Here is an 18657-nt window from a genome sequence, read left to right on the forward strand (position 1 = left end):
ATTTTAATTATTCAAATTGGGCAAGGCTGTTAACAGTTTTTTCTTTGTGGTGTGTCAATATTAGAACACTCTACAGGTGCATTAAGGCTTTGGGTTAACCCTGATATTAATGCCCCAACAGGGAGTAAAAACAAAAGCAACTGATATGCTAAAAATGCAACTGATTGATTAATGACTCAATTAAATGGCATGACAGTTGATTTTTTTCATGAAGAGGTGTTGTGGGTACATTTGTGGAAATCCTCCGAGCAAGTGAATTTTATATGTATCATAAAGCTATACTGCTCCATGACTGCTTCATTTAGAAGTTATATTATTATACTCCAAGCTCTCTTGCCTTAGTTATGATGCAACATAATAAAATGTTAATGTCTAAAACGGAGCTCAAACCTAAAGTTGGCTTGTTTGGATATGTTTATCTGATTCACTCATAAACTTTATCTGCTGCATTCTGAAAGGAGCAACAAACACGCAAGCTCCGGGACTGTGATCTGGGATTTTATCAAGCGCCATCCGTAGCTGCGCCCGGCGAGAAATATTGATTTTGCAGACACAGGAAAAGGAGAAAGGCAGATTTTTAATGCACTTTACGCTGCATCGCTTGGGATCAGAATTATTAGCACTGCTCTAAAACGCAGAATAAAACTAAAATGATTAAAGTGCACCACTTTCTTTGGCTACCTGTAAAACTGTAAAATAAGGACAAGTAACACTTTTGACCAACCCCAAACAGGTGAGTGGAAAAATTAAACATCATAATGAAGCCTGTGGCGCATGAAGTGCGTCTCTTTTATGGGAAAAAGTTGACTGGTTTGCACAATACAGATTTATTTAGTCCTCACACTAAACCGACTTCTTCATCACATAAATGAACTCCAATTTCAACCAGTATTGGCCTCATGTTTACATAGACTCATTAAGTATCTTCTTCCGTTGTTCATCTATACGTATTCTAAGTAGTAAGTACTACCAAGTGAATATGCCTAATACTATAAATGTGCATTCACCCTCAGAATATGTTCAGTCTTTTGTAATCTTTATTCAAGAGATTTAGTAGAACACACACAATGTAATGCATAATTTAATAAGATGCAAACAGCAACAAACAAACCTTCAAATCTCATTTTTCATGGTGAATGTCACTGATTTATTATTATTACTATTATTATTATTATAGTACAGTCATTTTTGCCACTTTAGAAGGTGTACAAAAATAATATCAGTGATGGGTATCGAATCGATGTATGGCAAGAAGATTCAACATTTTAAAATCTGGAATAGTTTTCATTCAACATAACTAATGTGATTGGCGCCTGGTTGAAATGACAGATTCAGACTTGGACTTTTGCTTAGCCAAAATTGAATTACAGATATCTGCAATGGCATTTTGCCTTGGGAAAATTACATCACTTTTGTTTATTCATGTCGATGGGTTTCTCTTCCCCGATGCCTGCAATTCAGTTGCAGATAGCCGCTGGAAAATCATGGATATGTAAAAATTGAATCATAAATATCTGTAACTCCATCTTGAAATATATCTACATCATTTTCACTGGTCATAATTCCAATTCCTTAAATTTTCATATTTAAAACTTGATTTAACATATCTGAAAATGCAAATGTATCATGATCTCTGTTTTTTGTCCACTTTTTTCTGGTTGGATTTAGTCCATGTCCTCACAGAAACGAAGACACCTTTGCTCATTAAAAAAAATAAAAATAAAATCTCGTACACACGGAATCAGTTCAAGAAATGCGTGTGTCCACAAGAAGACGCTGAAGAGGCTGTAATGTACGTGCCAATTCTAAAGTGGCGCCGTAGCCCAACCACAGGAAGTCGCCTAAGTATGAAAGAAGAAAAGAAATTGTGGATAGATAAAATATTATTTTTAATGAGGGAGACCGGAATGAAATATATTGACAAGACATTTGCAGTCTAGCTGTTGAATGTGAAAATGCCTTGTCACACTGAATGGGCCTGTGACTGTCGGTTGCCGGTGAGCCGATCATTTAAATGTAAAGAGTTCCAGTTGGCTGGTAAGCACGATTGTGTCCTGAGCAGAAACTCTTAATCAATCAGTGTAGCAAAAATGTTTTTACCCATCTCAGATCAGTTTACGTTTCAACGCGGAAGCTCAACCAATGTTTTCGACCTTTGTGCTTTTTTTTTTGGTAACCTATAGTTGTTTCTCCGTCTAAACCCTCCAACACACACGAAACAGAATATAACCGAACCAATCGGTACGTACCGTCAACACAAGAGGGCATGGCCCGAGTGGTGCCGGCAACCTGTCCGGGGAAGCAGGAACATTTGACGGTTTGAGATCGCTCCTCAATCTTGTTCTTGTTGCAGCAGCGATGGGCGGCGATCACCTCGCACGTCCCCGCCTTCACATGCACTGCGGAACACAGAAACACTCGGTCGGTCTCACCGCATTGATCTTTAGAGTCGGCGCTACGCATGGAAGCAGAAACACATATTGCGAACAATGACACAATGTGACTGGTGGATTGAAAGAAAAAGGGGAAAAAGTCATTGGAAACATTTGTATGGTATTCTTTTGTATTTGGTGGAAGCGTATTAGTTCTTACAAACACGTTCAATGTATGCACCCGACGTTGAGTCAGGGACAAAGTATTACCGTACATTTCAGTACACGGCCTTTTCATAACAGCCTTTTATTTTATTTATTTTTTATTTATTTCTTTTTTTTTCTTTTTTTTCTGGATCGCAGCCTTTTATTTTATTTATTTTTTATTTATTTATTTTTTTCTCTTTTTTTTCTGGATAGCAGCCTTTTATATACCATGCAGTATGAGAGACGCTACAGCCCCGTCAGCATACAGGTGTAATGTTTTCATCTACACTGTTTTTATATTTATGATCGCAATATGAATGAGACAAGGAATGACTCTTAGTGTAATTAAATGCAAGGTCATATGAAGTGAAAGGCTCAACATTAAAATGTCACAAAGTTGAACAGAGATGTGAAAAGTTGCATATTGAGCAATGTGTGTCAAAAGTATTTTTTTCTTCTCATTTATTCCCTCTTTGAATTTTGCCAGCAGTGCGTTTAAACTTCGGTTGTGGTGCTGTCCGATAAAAGCACTTTTTTTTTTTTTACCACATTGCTTGCACCTTACAAACAAAAAAACTATTAACGGTCTGGAATGTTGTTCAAATCAGATGGTGACATTAAATATCCATTGAGGAAGAACCTTCGTGATCGTGGTGACCTTCTCTCTGGATCCACACACTAATGACCCCCACAGGATCACTTTTGTTTACAATGTGACCTTTTATATATTTAATTTAGAGCCAATTAGCATCAATTAATTATGCAAGTCATTAATGCCTTGTTTTTACTGTTCCCAATGCTGCCCTGTGTCTCCTAAAAAATTACGTCCCCATACAAATGAGCTGTTACACTGTCAAAAAAAATGCAGAGAGATCAATCTAATCCACAAAACTCATCTAAAATGTACTTGATTACTTTAGACAGCAAAGGATACATTTAACCTACACTATCTATTATGTAACAGTAAAAAGTGTTACCGTTAAAAACTGAATAAAACATACAGAGAAAAATGATGATGCAGCATCAGGGGGTTTAGTATCTTGCTCAAGGACACTTTGACACGGTCATAATGGCTGTCGATCGAACCCACAGCCGCTGGGTTGGGAGACGACCATTCTGCCACTAAGCCATGCCTCGCCAAAAATAAAAATTTACAATGCCTCACATTTACCCATTCACACCAGTGGCTATTGTCTTGCGGGGGGGGGGGGGGGGGGGCGCTGCCAGGTCCACAGGGAGTGAATCAGGGTTCAGTGTCTTGCTCAAGGACACTTCGATATGGTCACCAGGGGTGAGGATCGAACCCATCACCTCACAGATGGGTGACAGCCACTCTACCACTGAGCTGTGCCGCCCCCATCTATTGACCATTCACAAAGTTACAGTATAAAAGTGCATTCAAGCTGTTGCTTGTGTCTGAAAAATGATATGTCACATTCTAGTCCTATTACTTTCCTCCAACACCTCATCTTTTTCATCTTGTTGTGCTGCTATTTCATAAATGGGCCTTCCACTTCTACACGATTTCTCCGTCCCAAGCCCCATGTTGCCCCCACTGTGTCCCTCACTTACCCAGCAGGGTAGTGAAAATTATCGTTCATCTCAGACTTGAGATCATCTTTTCATCTCTTTCACACTTTTGATAATGCATGTTTTCCCTTTTTTTTTTAATCTTTTTGTCCGTGGTGCTGTTTCAGGGTACATACTAACAGATTGCATTTCGCTATCACTGGCGATATATTGTGACTGTGCAGGATTATGTACATACAGTACTTTTGTTGTTTGATGTGTTTTCAAATAAACTACAAATGATATTTTGTTATGATCCATAATATTTTTCAATTGCCAATCTGGAATGGTGAAGTGCTTGTGTATGCAAATGTGTGCATGCGACTCTACGATACTTTATGAAAGACACAGCAATAACATAATTGGAATCATACTTAGAATGCCATTGGAATATAAAGAATTAAATAATGTTTACATCATATTTTATTCAACGTTACTTCTCATTCTTTGTGTGTGTGTGTGTGTGTGTGACTTGGCCACCAGGAGGCAGTATACTGCGGTCATGAGGGAAACAAAAAGTTAGTTGCAGAACTGTAAAAACAAAGTAATTTGCAGCAAAAATAAATAAATTCACGGGGGATGAAGACAATATGTTTGTTAGGGTTGTTATATTTTCTGTCGACGTGATGCTTAACTGTTTGCGATCAATTATCAGTTCATTAAACACCACCACATGCTATTCATTAGCATCTATGGCATTTCCCATTATGTGTTAGCATAAAGCTAGCAGAGGCAAAGTTATGTGGTTGTTTTAAATACACATGTAATTCTCTTTAATGTTTAGTTTGATATTGAACTGCAACTGGGAGTTGCATTAAACAGCTTGGAGACTTTTTTTTTTTTAAATATTTGTTCACTTTCTGTCTAAATGTTGCTCTCTGCAACTATATGGTGCTTCTCTCTCTCTCGCTCTCTCTCTCGCTCTCTCTCTCGCTCTCTCTCTCTCTCTCTCTCTCTCTTTAAATCTCAAGAATGACAGCTCGCGTCTCAAGCAGCCTGTAGGTTGGGTACCTCGTATCACAAGGTGTAACTGTATAATTAAAAAGAATATAATGAGGTATGGACCATACAAGTCACGTATAGAACAGTAGAGGCGCGGCGGATACTGAATTTCCTTTATTGTGTTCACACAGGGTGCTATGAGAGGGAGCACGAGTTGAAAACAATTGCTCAGTTAATTAGATTACGTCGTACGTATCGCAGTGTGTGTGCGTGTGTGTTCCCGTCGGTGCATTTGCGTACGTTCATGCGTTTATGCTAATAATCAGATTACATTTCACTGAGAAGGGACCATCCGGTATGAATGGTAAACACCGGGCAAATTAAAATTCTGTTCTGGTGCCTGCCAAGAAAATTAGCGCAGAGAAAAGGGGAGGAACACACATTCAGCCCCGCCTTCATTTCCCTCACTACTGTTTTTGGCTCCCTGCCAGGTCTAATGCTCTTTAACATGTTCCCCTCTACCCTTTGTGTTTTTACATTCCAGTTTATATTCTATACATTATTTTAATTTGAAAAATGGGTTACTTAGAACGACAAAAAAACTCTCCCCAATAAATTCTTGACGCATATGAGTCGTGCGCATGAATACATTTACCATTTGCAACCCATAAAGGAGACTGTCACACTAATGTCCCTCTGGTAATATAAGTCCAGAGACCCTCATGTGGAAAAGACATAAGAGCTGAATAGGCCACTGAACACACGCACATAATCAGGACCAGTTATCATTTTCTTAAAATACTTTCTTGTATTTTATTAAACATTTTCTGAGAAATTTGACATTATGCATTCACAGTCCGAGTACATACTAATACAATCACTGTTTCGTGTACGCATCACATGCTCTAACGACACCAGTTGGTGTTCCGTTGTCTCCACCCCCCTAATAAAGCAACGTTGCCATCAGCGTCCCACCCCTTCACCGTGGCAGGTATGAGCTCCGACGACAGGACGCAACGGGTGGCGCATGGTGTGTCCTGACATATTAGAAGGCCCACTGCCAGCACCCGGCACACTGTTGTGCGCTAATTTGAACTGCAGGCAAAATGCTAGGGCGGCCAATTGCATATAAAATGTTAATATGCTCAGATGTATTAACACAACATTACCAGTGAGGCATTAACCTTCGTGTGCGTGTGTGTGTGTGTGTGTGTGTGTGTGTGTGTGTGTGTGTGTGTGTGTGGTCCAGCTCTTCATGTTTGAAACCTTGTGTTAATTGCTAATTCCTGACTGGAGGTGACTTTCTACAAGCGCTCCAGGCATTTCCATCTCTCCTCATTTTTCCGCCTCCCTCCTCCTCCTCTCCTCTCCCTCTCGCATGGTTGGAAGATTTTGAAACCTTCCCAGCATTTCATCCGCTTCATCCTTCAACAGCGCTTTCCATCCAGACATTTATTTTTTTTTGTCATTTGAAGCCGGTATGCTTCTATTCTATACCATCAAGCCTCCTTTTTTTTTTTTTTGTTCTTGTGTGTCATTCTGGAGACAGCAAATGTAAAATGAATGTCCTCATTGCAAGCAGCCTCTTCTAACCTCCTCCGTGTTGTCTTTGCCAGGGCAAGAATGGAGAGGAAAGATCGATAGCGCAGCAGGCATGTTGATGAGCATTACATTCTGTGTGGATTCTCTTCCTGTCAAAGGAATAAGGACGGACACTCGTAAACGTCAAGCGGCGTGTATTTCACTGTAGTAGCTGTGTTAGTGTGCATGTGTGTGTAGATAAATATATAAACTGCTTGTGTGTGTGTGTGTGTGTGTGTGTGTGTGTGAGAGAATGAGTTATTGTTGTTGTTTATGTCACCCCGTTGTGGAGGTGTCATTTTGCAGATCGAGATAAATGGCTTGCTATCATCCTGTTTACGCTGCGTGAAAGATTGGACACTCCCATATGCTACAATGCACACTGCCACTCAACACGGCGCACACACTCACGGGCATCCGTAAACAGCTAGAGTGGCTAATGTCAGGGATTATTGCAGATTTTTAAAGTTGACTCGAGGCGGGGAAAAGTTTTGTGCACAGGTTGGAAGCATATCGTTAGCCTGATAACATCATTGCTAATTGCTTTTTAATGCTTTCGGGAAAAAAAAGTCAAAACGTAAAGGCCCTTATTTTCGTGCTATGCTCAAGTCTAGCACAAAGCGCAATGGGTGGAGTTTTCTTACTTTTGGTATTTTTCTAGACTGGTAGGCATTTACACCATTGCGCGGCATTGTGGGATGGAACGCAGCTGACTCCCGGCCAATTGAAGGCTCCCCTCGTCCCCATTAAAAAAAAAAGGGTGGTGGAAGCGCACACAGTGCTTGACATTGCAGAAGTATAAAGTGACTTGGGCAATTGGAGACCGCTTTGAACTCCGGATTGGTTGTGCCGTGTGGTGTTGCGGGGGTCTTTTTAAGATGATAATGATAACTTGTTTACTAAATTGATTTCTACAATGATTCAGACGGGTTGTTCGACGTTCCGTGGAGAGCCAAATCTTTCTGCCTGCGCCTGAATCAAACCCATCAAAATCACAATACACCACCTGCACCACAAGTTTGACCTGCTTTTTGCGAGTCTAAAAATCTGGTCCTTTTTTTTGTGTGCGTGGCAGCTCTGTCTACCGGAAAGTCCAGAGAGGCGCAACGCAGTCCCAAACATGGAAGATTAAACTGGCCTTGGCACAAAAATGATGATACGTCAGTTTTTACGGCGAGCACACGGCCTATGAAAATAGAGCTAAATGTCCAGTTGCCTCGAATATGAATATATATATATATATATATCAAGTACATTGGTATATACTACATTTAAATAATATTCTAATGGCTGGAATTATTGAATATCATTTCAAAGTTTTGACAAACTTTTGCACCAGTGCTGCATCATAAGTCTCCAGTGTCATAAAAAAAGATTTGCTCCTGTTTCAGAGCCTCTCAATTCTCACAACGATAACCCAAGGAAATATAAAATGCAGTTTTTAAATGCCGATTTTACTTATTAAGGGAAGAAAAATCCAAAGTTGTCCGACTACGTGAATAAGTAATTGCCCCCATCAACGTAATAAATGCTTGTGCCAACCGTGCAGCAATAACTGAAATGGCAGAAGAGTCGTTTGCATTGCTCTAAAGGAATCTTGGCACATTCTTCATTGCAGATTGTCATATTGGAGAGTTTTCGAGCATGAACTACGTTTAAGGTCATACCAGAAACGTATCACTCCAATAAATTTTGGGGTGTTTTCGTCAATCAAGGCTTGGACTTGCTGGTGCAATAATCAAAAATCTGAATTAGGGCAGATACTTTTTCATGGCACTGAATTCAGGCGAATGTTTTTTTTACTTTTTAGAAAACATCAAATACCGAAAACACTTCTTTGCTGAGGTGGAATATGAAGGAAATATTTTTAAACAAGAACCTCCATAAGAATGTGGCCTTATGTCAAACAAGGCAAGGCAAGATCATTAGTAAAGTTAGTCCATGTCAATGCAGACATGATTTTGTTTTTGGGAGAGGAAAATTACATGACACAATTAGTTAAGTACAACACCTCCAGTTAAACTTAATTCAGCCCTTCAGAATCATGAAGCTGCTGGGGTGGATGCTGACTCAGCACTGTTCACAATTTGGATAATGTTATGGCCTCCCTTGACAAAAGCGCATGGAATGGAATGAGCTGTTCTGGTTACTGCAGCCATTACCTTCCATCTCTTTGGAGTTTACACAAAATAACAAATACACAGGAAAACAAGCATGTTTCCTTTATGCCTGTAGCTAAGCTGAGAAAACAAATGGCAACCTCAACTGGTAAGACTGACAGCAATATACTTGTCTTAATGTTTGATATAACATGTCTAATTAATGCATTTCCAAATATGCTGCAAAAGCTTATCTCGTCCTAAGTCATCTCACACGCCCTCATTGGCCACTGAACATTGACTAATGATGTGACGAGCTCTGTGATTGGTGCATTAAGCCCATCAATTTGTAAAGGCGTGATTCCCTTGCATCAGCACTTTCCTTCACGCTGCTTCATCAGGACAGATCATTACGTTCTTCCACTCATCTCCTCCTGTGCCTTTCCCGTTCTCTCGCGCCATCGCTCAAATGAAAGAGAAGCCCCGGCGTGTTTGCCGGCCGGCCGGCTGCAGGGGCCAGAGGTGGAAAGATGAGAAGGGGAAAGGAGGAGGAGGAGAGGTGAAGGCGGCGTTGGCCGATTAGTCGCCATTACAACTCTGTGGGAAGGAAACTGAAGAACCAGCGCAGTCCTGCCGCAGCGTGTTTTCGCACTCACGCCAATGATATCAATTCAAAGCATTCCACTTCTACGTTATCCACTGTATGTATCAGCACTCCAAATAGACCAGACCAAGGCAATGGTCTACTAAGCCCACACACATCAGTGCCTAAAAAAAGAAGAAAAAAAGTCTACTCGAACTCGTGAACTTTATTATGTTAATCAAAGGCCCTTAAAAAAGGTGGCTGGTATGTGCTTGTGCTGACTCAAGTTTAACATGGTTGGTTAGTTCTAAACACAGCCACATCATACTTGTGTCTACACATGATCAATTAGGTGGTACAAACAATGGTGGAAGGTGTGCACGTGTGCCACAGATCAGTTATTATCACATTATTGTTACACAATTATCCCAAAGACATCAAGTCAGACATCAAAATCCATTAAGAGTATTTGATGACACAGGGCGTAATTTTATTTTTTTAATGATTGAGGGGGAAAAAGGCACTTATTACAGGTCAAAATGACAGTTGCTTCAGCCACCTGAGGCCTATGTGTGCAAATGCCTGATTAGGAAGTTACCAGGAAAACACTTGCTTTGTTCCTTGCGGCAGCTGGAGCCAGGCAGGGGTTTACTTGTTCAAGGTTCCGTTTGAAATGTTTATTTATTTTCTTTTATGAACGCTTTAATGTTGCTTTTATTTTATTAGCAATGCTGATTGTATTATCTGTAAAGTTGCAGGCCACAAAGCGTCAGATGGCCATAATAGGCTATTATTATATTATTGCCTGTTACTCTTCTGTTGACGAGACTGATTGGCCCCTTATCGGCCAAGGAACAATCATTGTACACTGTAATATATTTCTGTAAACTCTACAGCAAAAAAAATAAAAAATACAGCATTTTGTTTTTTAGTTTTACAGTATTTAACTGTATACAGCAATGCATTGTGGGTAAAAAAAAAAAGTGTGTTATGGGTAATTGTTAGATTTTGCCGGGTATTTCTATTGGAGAAGAAGCAAATAGCGGACCCCGTATCATCACCGGAGCAAGGACAAAAGTAATATTTTAGCGCGAGGGCAGTCTGCATCGTCTTCACATCGCATTTCTCCGATCAACAGGCAACATTACAGCTAACATTCATTTATGCGCTCGGCTGCAGAACGAGGATTGATTTTAGAACACCGGCGGCGGCATGGTGGGGGACTGGTTAGCACATCCGCCTCCCAGTGCTGAGGCCGTGAGATCGAGTGGGTGGAGTTTGCATGTTCTCCCCGTGCCTGTGTGGGTGCACCGGTCTCCTCCCACATTCCAAAGGCATACGTGACCAATTTATTGAGCATTCTAAATTGTCACTAGGTGTGCTTGTGAGTGTGGATAGTTGTTCGTCTCTGTGTGCCCAGCAGTTCAGGGTGTACCCCGCCCACTGCCCAAAGCCAGCTAGGATAGGCTCTGGTGACCCTTTTGAGGAATAAGCGGTTACGAAAATGCATGGATGGATTTTAAAATAACATGCTGTATTATGTATTTACAGGAAATATAAATTACGTAGAATACAAGAAACGGTTACAGTGAATCGCTGTAAAAGTAAATACAGTAAGTAACTGTAATCTATATACAATAAATATTTGTAAAAAAAAAAAAATAATAATAATAATATACAGTAATTTACAAGAATTAGCTTGCAACTTTTTCGGCAGTAAGAAACGGTTGTAAACTAGATTACAGTGAATCGCTGTAAAAGTAAATACAGTAAGTAACTGTAATCTATATACAATAAATATTTGTAAAAAAAAAAAAAATAATAATAATATACAGTAATTTACAAGAATTAGCTTGCAACTTTTTCGGCAGTAAGAAACGGTTGTAAACTAGATTACAGTGAATCGCTGTAAAAGTAAATACAGTAAGTAACTGTAATCTAGTATATACAATAAATATTTGTAAAAAAAATAAAATAATATACAGTAATGTACTGAGATTTTACAAGAATTAGCTTGCAACTTTTTCGGCAGTTATTTCCTGTCAATTCTACAGTCAATTCGTTACAGTGTAAGCTATGTTGGCGTTGAACACGAAAGCCGTTAGCCTTACTCAGCCTCACTCAGCCTCACTCATGAGGCAGTAGATCTGCCATTTGCTAAAGTCAAATAATGGTGTACATGTAAAATGAAAAAGGGCATTTTAATGATATTGTCCAGTATAGATGACTTAATAATAGATGACTTGATGTTAGTACAACTTTGCACAGCATAGTGTCTTGCTGTGTGGAAGTTTAATGTTTTTTCTAGTGTTTTTATGTGCCGCTGCTTCCTCCCACATTCTGAAAAACGCACGAGTCTTGACGACTTTAAATTTATCCACAGATGTCAATCTAAGAGTGACTGTTTATCTACATGTGACCTGTGATCGACTGGTGAACAGTCCAGGGTGCAAAGTCATCTGGGCTAAGCTCCAGCTCATGACCCATGACCCTGAAGAAGACAAGCAGTGTAGAAAATGGACGACTTTTACAATCTTAAGAAGAAATGTCTGACCTCTTTGTTTTTGTTTTAGTTTGAATTGTTGAATTGTACAGCATACTGCTGTCAAGCTCTTTTGGTTTGTTTAAGAACGACATCTTGGATATTTCCCACATTAGCAGTTAAACCATTAAAATGTTAAATAAATATTTAGACAATTTAGCATGCAGCATGCACACACTCCAGAAGGAAGAAAAGTTATTTGTGGAAGGTTTTTCTCTTATTTAAAAAAAAAATTAATCAGAGCCAAAATAAGCATAAAACACTCAGTGAGGGATTGAGTGATTTGTGCTTTAATGCAACCCACAGAGTATTTACAGTGGTGTTCTGCGAGGATTAGTTGTGTGTGAGAGGATTAGTAAAGCTGCATTACTGCTGTTTTATTTAACTCACAACAGCAAAAGACTAAAAATAAAAGCCTCTTAACCACATTTAGGCAACATGAGAGGCTGGGCCTGACAGCTAGACAAACATGATGTTTGTGTCCTTTTAAAGACATGAGCTGGAAAAGGATGCGCATGAATACACACGCATCCGCACACAGATGCTCTCACGCAAAACTTTCGGTGTTTAATCTCTAATCTAGTAATCTGCTGAAAGTTGCCCTTGCGAAGCATATGCTCGGCATGGAAACACTGTGTCATATTAGTTAAGGCCAGAGTAAGATTGCAGCATATGCAGGCGGATCCGAGTCGCTTCAGCAGGCAGGCTGGGGAAGCTGATGTAGAGCGGAGAGGATTAAATCAAAAAAGAGCCGAGGAGAGAGAGAGAGAGAGCTGGGGAGAAAATGAGAGCGATCTGCAGAGGCAGCACATTACAGCTCTTTCCCTCGCTGTCCATCTCCTTCCTCGCATCAGCATTGATCACAGTGCATCAGTAAAGTAAAGAGCGCTGCATCCATCAGCCCACGACCCCCTCAGCTGCTCTTAAGAATGCTGAGGATCATCGCCGTCGTGCACCGAAAACACCAAAAAGCACCATCCAGGCAATGTTACGACAATAAATTAGGGGGTTTCCATTCGTAGATTTTAAATTAATTTCGTAGCTGTAATGACAATGCGCAAAACAAATATGGAACTCATGCTCTTTTCCATTCATTAGGTTAGAAATATATTTTTTAAATGCTTTATTAAAACAAATTGAAATCGCAAGCCAAACATGGCAAACATCAAGCAAACAAACATCATCGCAGTACACAACAATCTCACAATAACAATAAAGAAAAAATAATAATAATTAAAAATAATAATAATTAAAAATAATAATAATTAAAAATCATAATAATTAAAAAAATAAAGTAAAATAAAAAATATGCCCGGGGTCTTAAACTAAGAAATATTAAAAACACCAAAATGAGAACACAAATTGAAGGTCTTGATAGCCTTCTTATTTTTGGAAGTAGAGATGGACCGTAAATATACATCCATCTCTTTCAAAAACAGAAAAAAAATAGGTTTCGACTTTACATTAGAGACTGCACCATGAGATGACGTCATATGAGGGCGTCTCTCTGCCACAAGACACTCGGCTCACTGTCAACAAAAGATTATTGTTCGCTTCTTTTATTAATTTCAGAAATATTTATTTTTCCCCCAATAAATTTACTTTAACGTTCGCCACCATTTGTGACTACAATACTTACGTACGTGTGCCATAATATCCGGTCAAAACGCGAGACGTGGTATCTGGTCCTGTCATCATTTATTCGCAAAACTTGTTTCCGTTTCTTTTGAATAAGTTGAAAAATCCAACACATCCAAACGTAAAAACATTTTTGCGAATTTTAGGCTTTTTTTTTTCAAATTTCTCGAGTTTTCATTCAAGTTGATTTTTTTACAATTTGTTTACAATTTAAATAAAAATAGGTAGATGAAAATTGATCTGGTGGTGCCTTGATGTACATGTGACTCAACTTAACTTTCAGACAATTTTTCACTTTCAATTGCAAACAAAAATCTGAGATTCGAGGACAGGTAACAACCAATCAAACCAAACAGGAGAGCCGTGATTTGGTCGTTGCCTGAGCCCTGAGCAACTGTGATGCCATTTCCAGTTGACGGCAAGCCCCCTGAGATGGATAAAAACAGGTGGATTTTGCTGCGTAACACTTTAGACTATTACGACTGAATAGAACAGCGCTTGAAATTTGAGATCAAGCGTGGTCATGGAACAAATCTTCTTCTTTTCCTTTCGGCTTTTCCCTTCAGGGCTCGCCACAGCGAATCAGTTGCCTCCATCTAACCCTGTCCTCTGCATCTTCTGCTCTCACACCAACTACCTTCATGTCCTCTTTAATTACATCCATAAACCTCCTCTTTGGTCTTCCTCTAGACCGCCTGGCATTTGGAAACTCAGCATCCTTCTGCCAATATACTGACTATCTCTCCTCTGGACATGTCCAAACCATCTCAGTCTGGCCTCTCTGACAAGAAAATGCTGTATTTTTTTACAGAAGACTAACATGTGCGGTCCTATGGGGGATTTTGATGCCTGGTAGGTCCCTCTGATGTACTCATTCCTGATTCTATCCATCCTGGTCACTCCCAACGAGAACCTCGGCATCTTCATCTCCGCCACCTCCAGCTCTGCCTCCTGTCTTTTCCTCAGGGTCCTCCGTCTTGCTAACCTTCATTCCCCTCCTTTCCAGGGCAAACCTCCACACCTCTAGCTTCTCCTCCACCTGTTCCCTGCTCTCACTACCGATCACAATGCCATCTGCAAACATCATAGTCCATGCTGATTCACGTCTAACCTCGTCTGTCATTTGTCTATTACCATACCATGGTGTCTGGTCGGTGCTGGATTTCAGTTTCCTTTCTTTTCTTTGGTCCTTCCTCGGGTCTCCTGACGGCCTCACGACTCTGGCTGGAAGTGTTCGGTTTAGGTGAACGGTATGGGATTTTTTAATAGGTTTTAGGTGAACTAATGAATATGCACACACTCGCACACACGCACATACACATACTCACCCACATACAAAAAAAAAAAGAGAGAGCAATGATGATGACATGTCAAATCGGTAAAATTACCGAATGAACAATACTGAGCTCTCCAGAAAAAAAAAAAAAAAAACATAGCGAACAAGAAGGGGCTCAGAGCTGATCCCTGATGTATCCCCACTTCACACCTACAGCACACCTCACCACTGTCTTACAGTCCTCATACACGTCCTGCACCACTTGAACATAGTTCTCTGCTACTCCAGACTTCCTCATATAAAACCAGCGTTCCTCTCTGGGCAGCCTGTCATAAGCTTTCTCCAGATCTACAAAGACACAACGCAGCTCCTTCTGACCTTTTCTATCAACATCCTCAAAGCAAATACTGCATCTGTGGTACTCTTTTTTTTTTTTTTTTGGCATGAAACCATACTGCTGCTTAGAAATGTTCACCTCTGCCCTCAGTCTAGCTTCAACTACTCTTTCCCATAGCTTCATTGTGTGGCTCATCAGCGTGGTCGTAAAACAAATGAAACTCGAATTTAAAGGCACCACCGAATTGTCTTTATTGTAGCAATACAGGCCACATGCAACATCTTTTTTTTTTCTTCTTCTTTTTTTTCTGCAACATCTGTCATCTTGCATAAACTCCTGTGCTCATGACCTGCTTCATTGTGTTTCAAAGTGCCTCCGGGATGGACCTATCCGTTTTCTGAATGTTTGCAGCAGTGATGACTATTTTGGAACAGGGGCGCTTCGTTAAAGCTGCATGAGCACAATGGAGAGACATTTGTAAAAGGTCTAATGGGTAGCGCTGCGTGGCTACATGTTTTCAACTCACACATATTGAGCTTTAATATAGGATAAGTATGTGTCCCATTCATTATTCACAGCGTCAAGCACTTCTGGGATAACGACAGAGAAAAACGATTCACAATCTAGTAGAGGCTACTCGAAGGATTCATAAGCATAATTAAAGAGGCTATAGGTAGTAATGGGGAGTTTTTGTTGTACATGTACTGCACTGGAGGTCATTCCTGCAATGCACGATTATGAACATATTTCGATGGATTCTAAGGCAAGCGGAGCTTATTTTCCAAACATCTGGTCATTTGCAGCATCTCATGAGATGGCAGAACAAAGAGAACATGCATGGGAGAAAAGCACACAGAAGGGAAGTGACTCCTGCTGTGATATACTTCCAGCTTGGCTGCAAAAAAACAATGTCATTCAAGATGATGTTTTGATGTTGAATACAGTCATTCAACAAGTCATCGTAAAACATTTCAGAATGATTACCTTGTATGAAAGCAATAACAGTTAAGAGGTTTATTTGTACCTGTGAACGTTTAGGTTAGCGATAAGCCTTCGACGCGATTCAGTTGTGAAATGTTTCTTTGTGTGTGGCTATTGTGTGCCCAGCAGAGGGAGCAGCATGATGTTCATTGAATTGAAGCAACAGCACATAAAGCTTTGTTATATACATTTTGTTTTGTCATTTCTGTTTAGTTTTTTGTTTTTAGAAATTACAAAATGTAGAGTGTTGTTTTTCTTATTTAAAAAACCCACTACAAATATTTTGGGGTGTTTGGGGCGCTGTAATGGATTAATGCTAGTTCCATTTATTTCAATGAGGAAAGACTATTTGAGATATGAATATTATTTCAAGGCAAGGTCTCTGTTTCTGAACACACTTCAAATGTCATATTGATCATTTATATTAACTCATTTGCTCCCAAAAACGTATAAATATGTTATATATATAATATTTTTTTTTTATTAGTGATGCACCGAATATTCGGCCCCCGAAAACTTTCTACATTTGGACGAAATAAATTTATAGCCAAAAGAATATGGCCGAAATAGGATGTTGTGGTGACGCATGCAAAAAAAAAAACGCTGCAAACAAGCGTCTGTTTGAATTAAACAGCGAACGCGGGGGGGGGGGAGTGTCCGCCTTTTCTTCTCGCTGGCTTTTTACTGTGTGAGTTTGCACCGGTCGGTCACAGCAGCTCCCGGGTCGTCGCTTGGTGTACAACATTTAAGCGGATCGAAAAAAGACAGAACTGCCGTGTACTGCCGTATAGGTGAGCCACTCTTTCTCGTGCAGCGTCTTCCCTTTTTGTTTTTCATAAGAGCCCCTCGAACGCTTCCACTTTTTCATCGGCATCCCCGTGGCCGTGCTAAATACTTTAGCTAATGCTAGCACTATTGCTATCAACAGTTTTAAACACGGAAACACTTACCGCTATCTCTGGGTGACTTGAGATCTGTACTGGACTGTGTGACTTTGCACCGATTAGCTGGTGTGAACAAATGTATTAATTTATTTTTAAACGTTGGTGAATATGTGAATGTGTTGATTTTAGGTGTGCCGCACCTTGTCCCGCCTCACGCATCCGTGCCCGCCTGTGCGAACTACATTGACTATAAAGTGCAATCACACTGCCAGAAAATGCTGAACCCTCATTTGGTGTTTAATGGTTAAAATTACAGTGCTAAATAAATATTTTATAATAATATTATAATTTTCATTAATTACTGTATAATAAATGCAATGACAGTACAAATTGGCATATTTTTTTTCCAACGTTTTGGTTTTCGGCCAAACATTTTCATTTCGGTGCATCCCTATTTTTTATGATAGAGCATACAGAAGGCTTTGATGCAGCCTCTGAACTGAAGAGAATGCTTGAAGCAATGGTAGTTATTACAAAAATGGCCAACAGGTGGCAGCAGAGTATAAGAGATCTAGACTAGGACCATGTTGCAAAAAGCTCATTTACCCACAGTTTTAAACAGATCTGTGAATGATGATGAAACTTATATTCTAAAAACAGTTGGGTCAAAAGTAACCCAGTTATTGATTAAAAAATGGACCGATCCACTTTATGGGTCAATATGACCCACATTTCTAGGTTGTTTTATACAAAATGACCCAATTTTTTTGACCCAAGTAAAGGAACTGACCAATATTTATGAGTTGTTTTACACTAAAAGATCAATTTCTTGACTCAAAGTTGGGTCAACTTGACCCAAGTAGGGGATCGGTCCATTTTTGACCCATAGTTGGTTTATTTTTGACCCAACTGTTTTTAGAGTGTAGCTATATTCTAAGAAATAGAAATAAAGAAAAAAAATATTCTGATAAAAGAAAGGACTCTAATCTTTCTTTTGGTAGAATCCATGTTTTTATAGCAATAGAACACAATATTATGTGGGCCTTGCAAAATCATTAAAAATCTAGTAAAACAGCCGGGAGCGAAGGGGGTTGCTTCAGGGAAAATGGCTGGGAGTGAATGAGTAATACATTTCCATCATAGGTTTCTGATTTTTTTTATAAGTTAAAAGCAGGAACGCTTCAGCTTTTCATATAATATTTAGATTGAGATGTTAATCTTATGTCAAAGGTCAAATTTTGGTTAATACGACACTGCTGAATATCTAATCTAATTATTATTCAGTACAGTTTGCCATTGACTTTTGCATAAACAGGTATTGTGTTTATCAGACTCAATTTGTATTTCTTGGTAACTTTTGTAACTGTTTCGGAGGTGAGAAAAACCATTATATAAAAAAATCTAATGAATATTCAACTCTAAATCTCACAGTGATTTCCATATAAAACACTGAGCTCGTAAAGCCAAACTGCAAATTGAAATGCATATACTGTGGCCCAGCGAAGACCAAAAGGTGAGCGATGAACAAACACATAAGAAGAAAACAGCGCTGCACCACCCACCAGGCAAACACCTCTGGAGGACGAAATAGGAATGGACTCATAAACAACAAAGCTGCAAGGTTGAGTTTGGGTGGGAAGAAAGGA

General features: G+C 39.6%; 1 protein-coding gene across 1 annotated transcript in view; it reads right to left on the reverse strand.

The window, feature by feature from the left end:
• Positions 1-18657, reverse strand: part of LOC144035011 (chemokine-like protein TAFA-2) — an 86832-nt gene that overhangs the window by 12532 nt on the left and 55643 nt on the right. Inside the window, exon 3 of the mRNA XM_077544307.1 lies at positions 2250-2399. Coding sequence (XP_077400433.1) covers positions 2250-2399 — 150 coding nt within the window. The remainder of the gene's footprint in view (positions 1-2249; positions 2400-18657) is intronic.

The sequence above is a fragment of the Vanacampus margaritifer genome, chromosome 1 (genome assembly GCF_051991255.1).
Source record: "Vanacampus margaritifer isolate UIUO_Vmar chromosome 1, RoL_Vmar_1.0, whole genome shotgun sequence".
NCBI lineage: Eukaryota > Metazoa > Chordata > Actinopteri > Syngnathiformes > Syngnathidae > Vanacampus > Vanacampus margaritifer.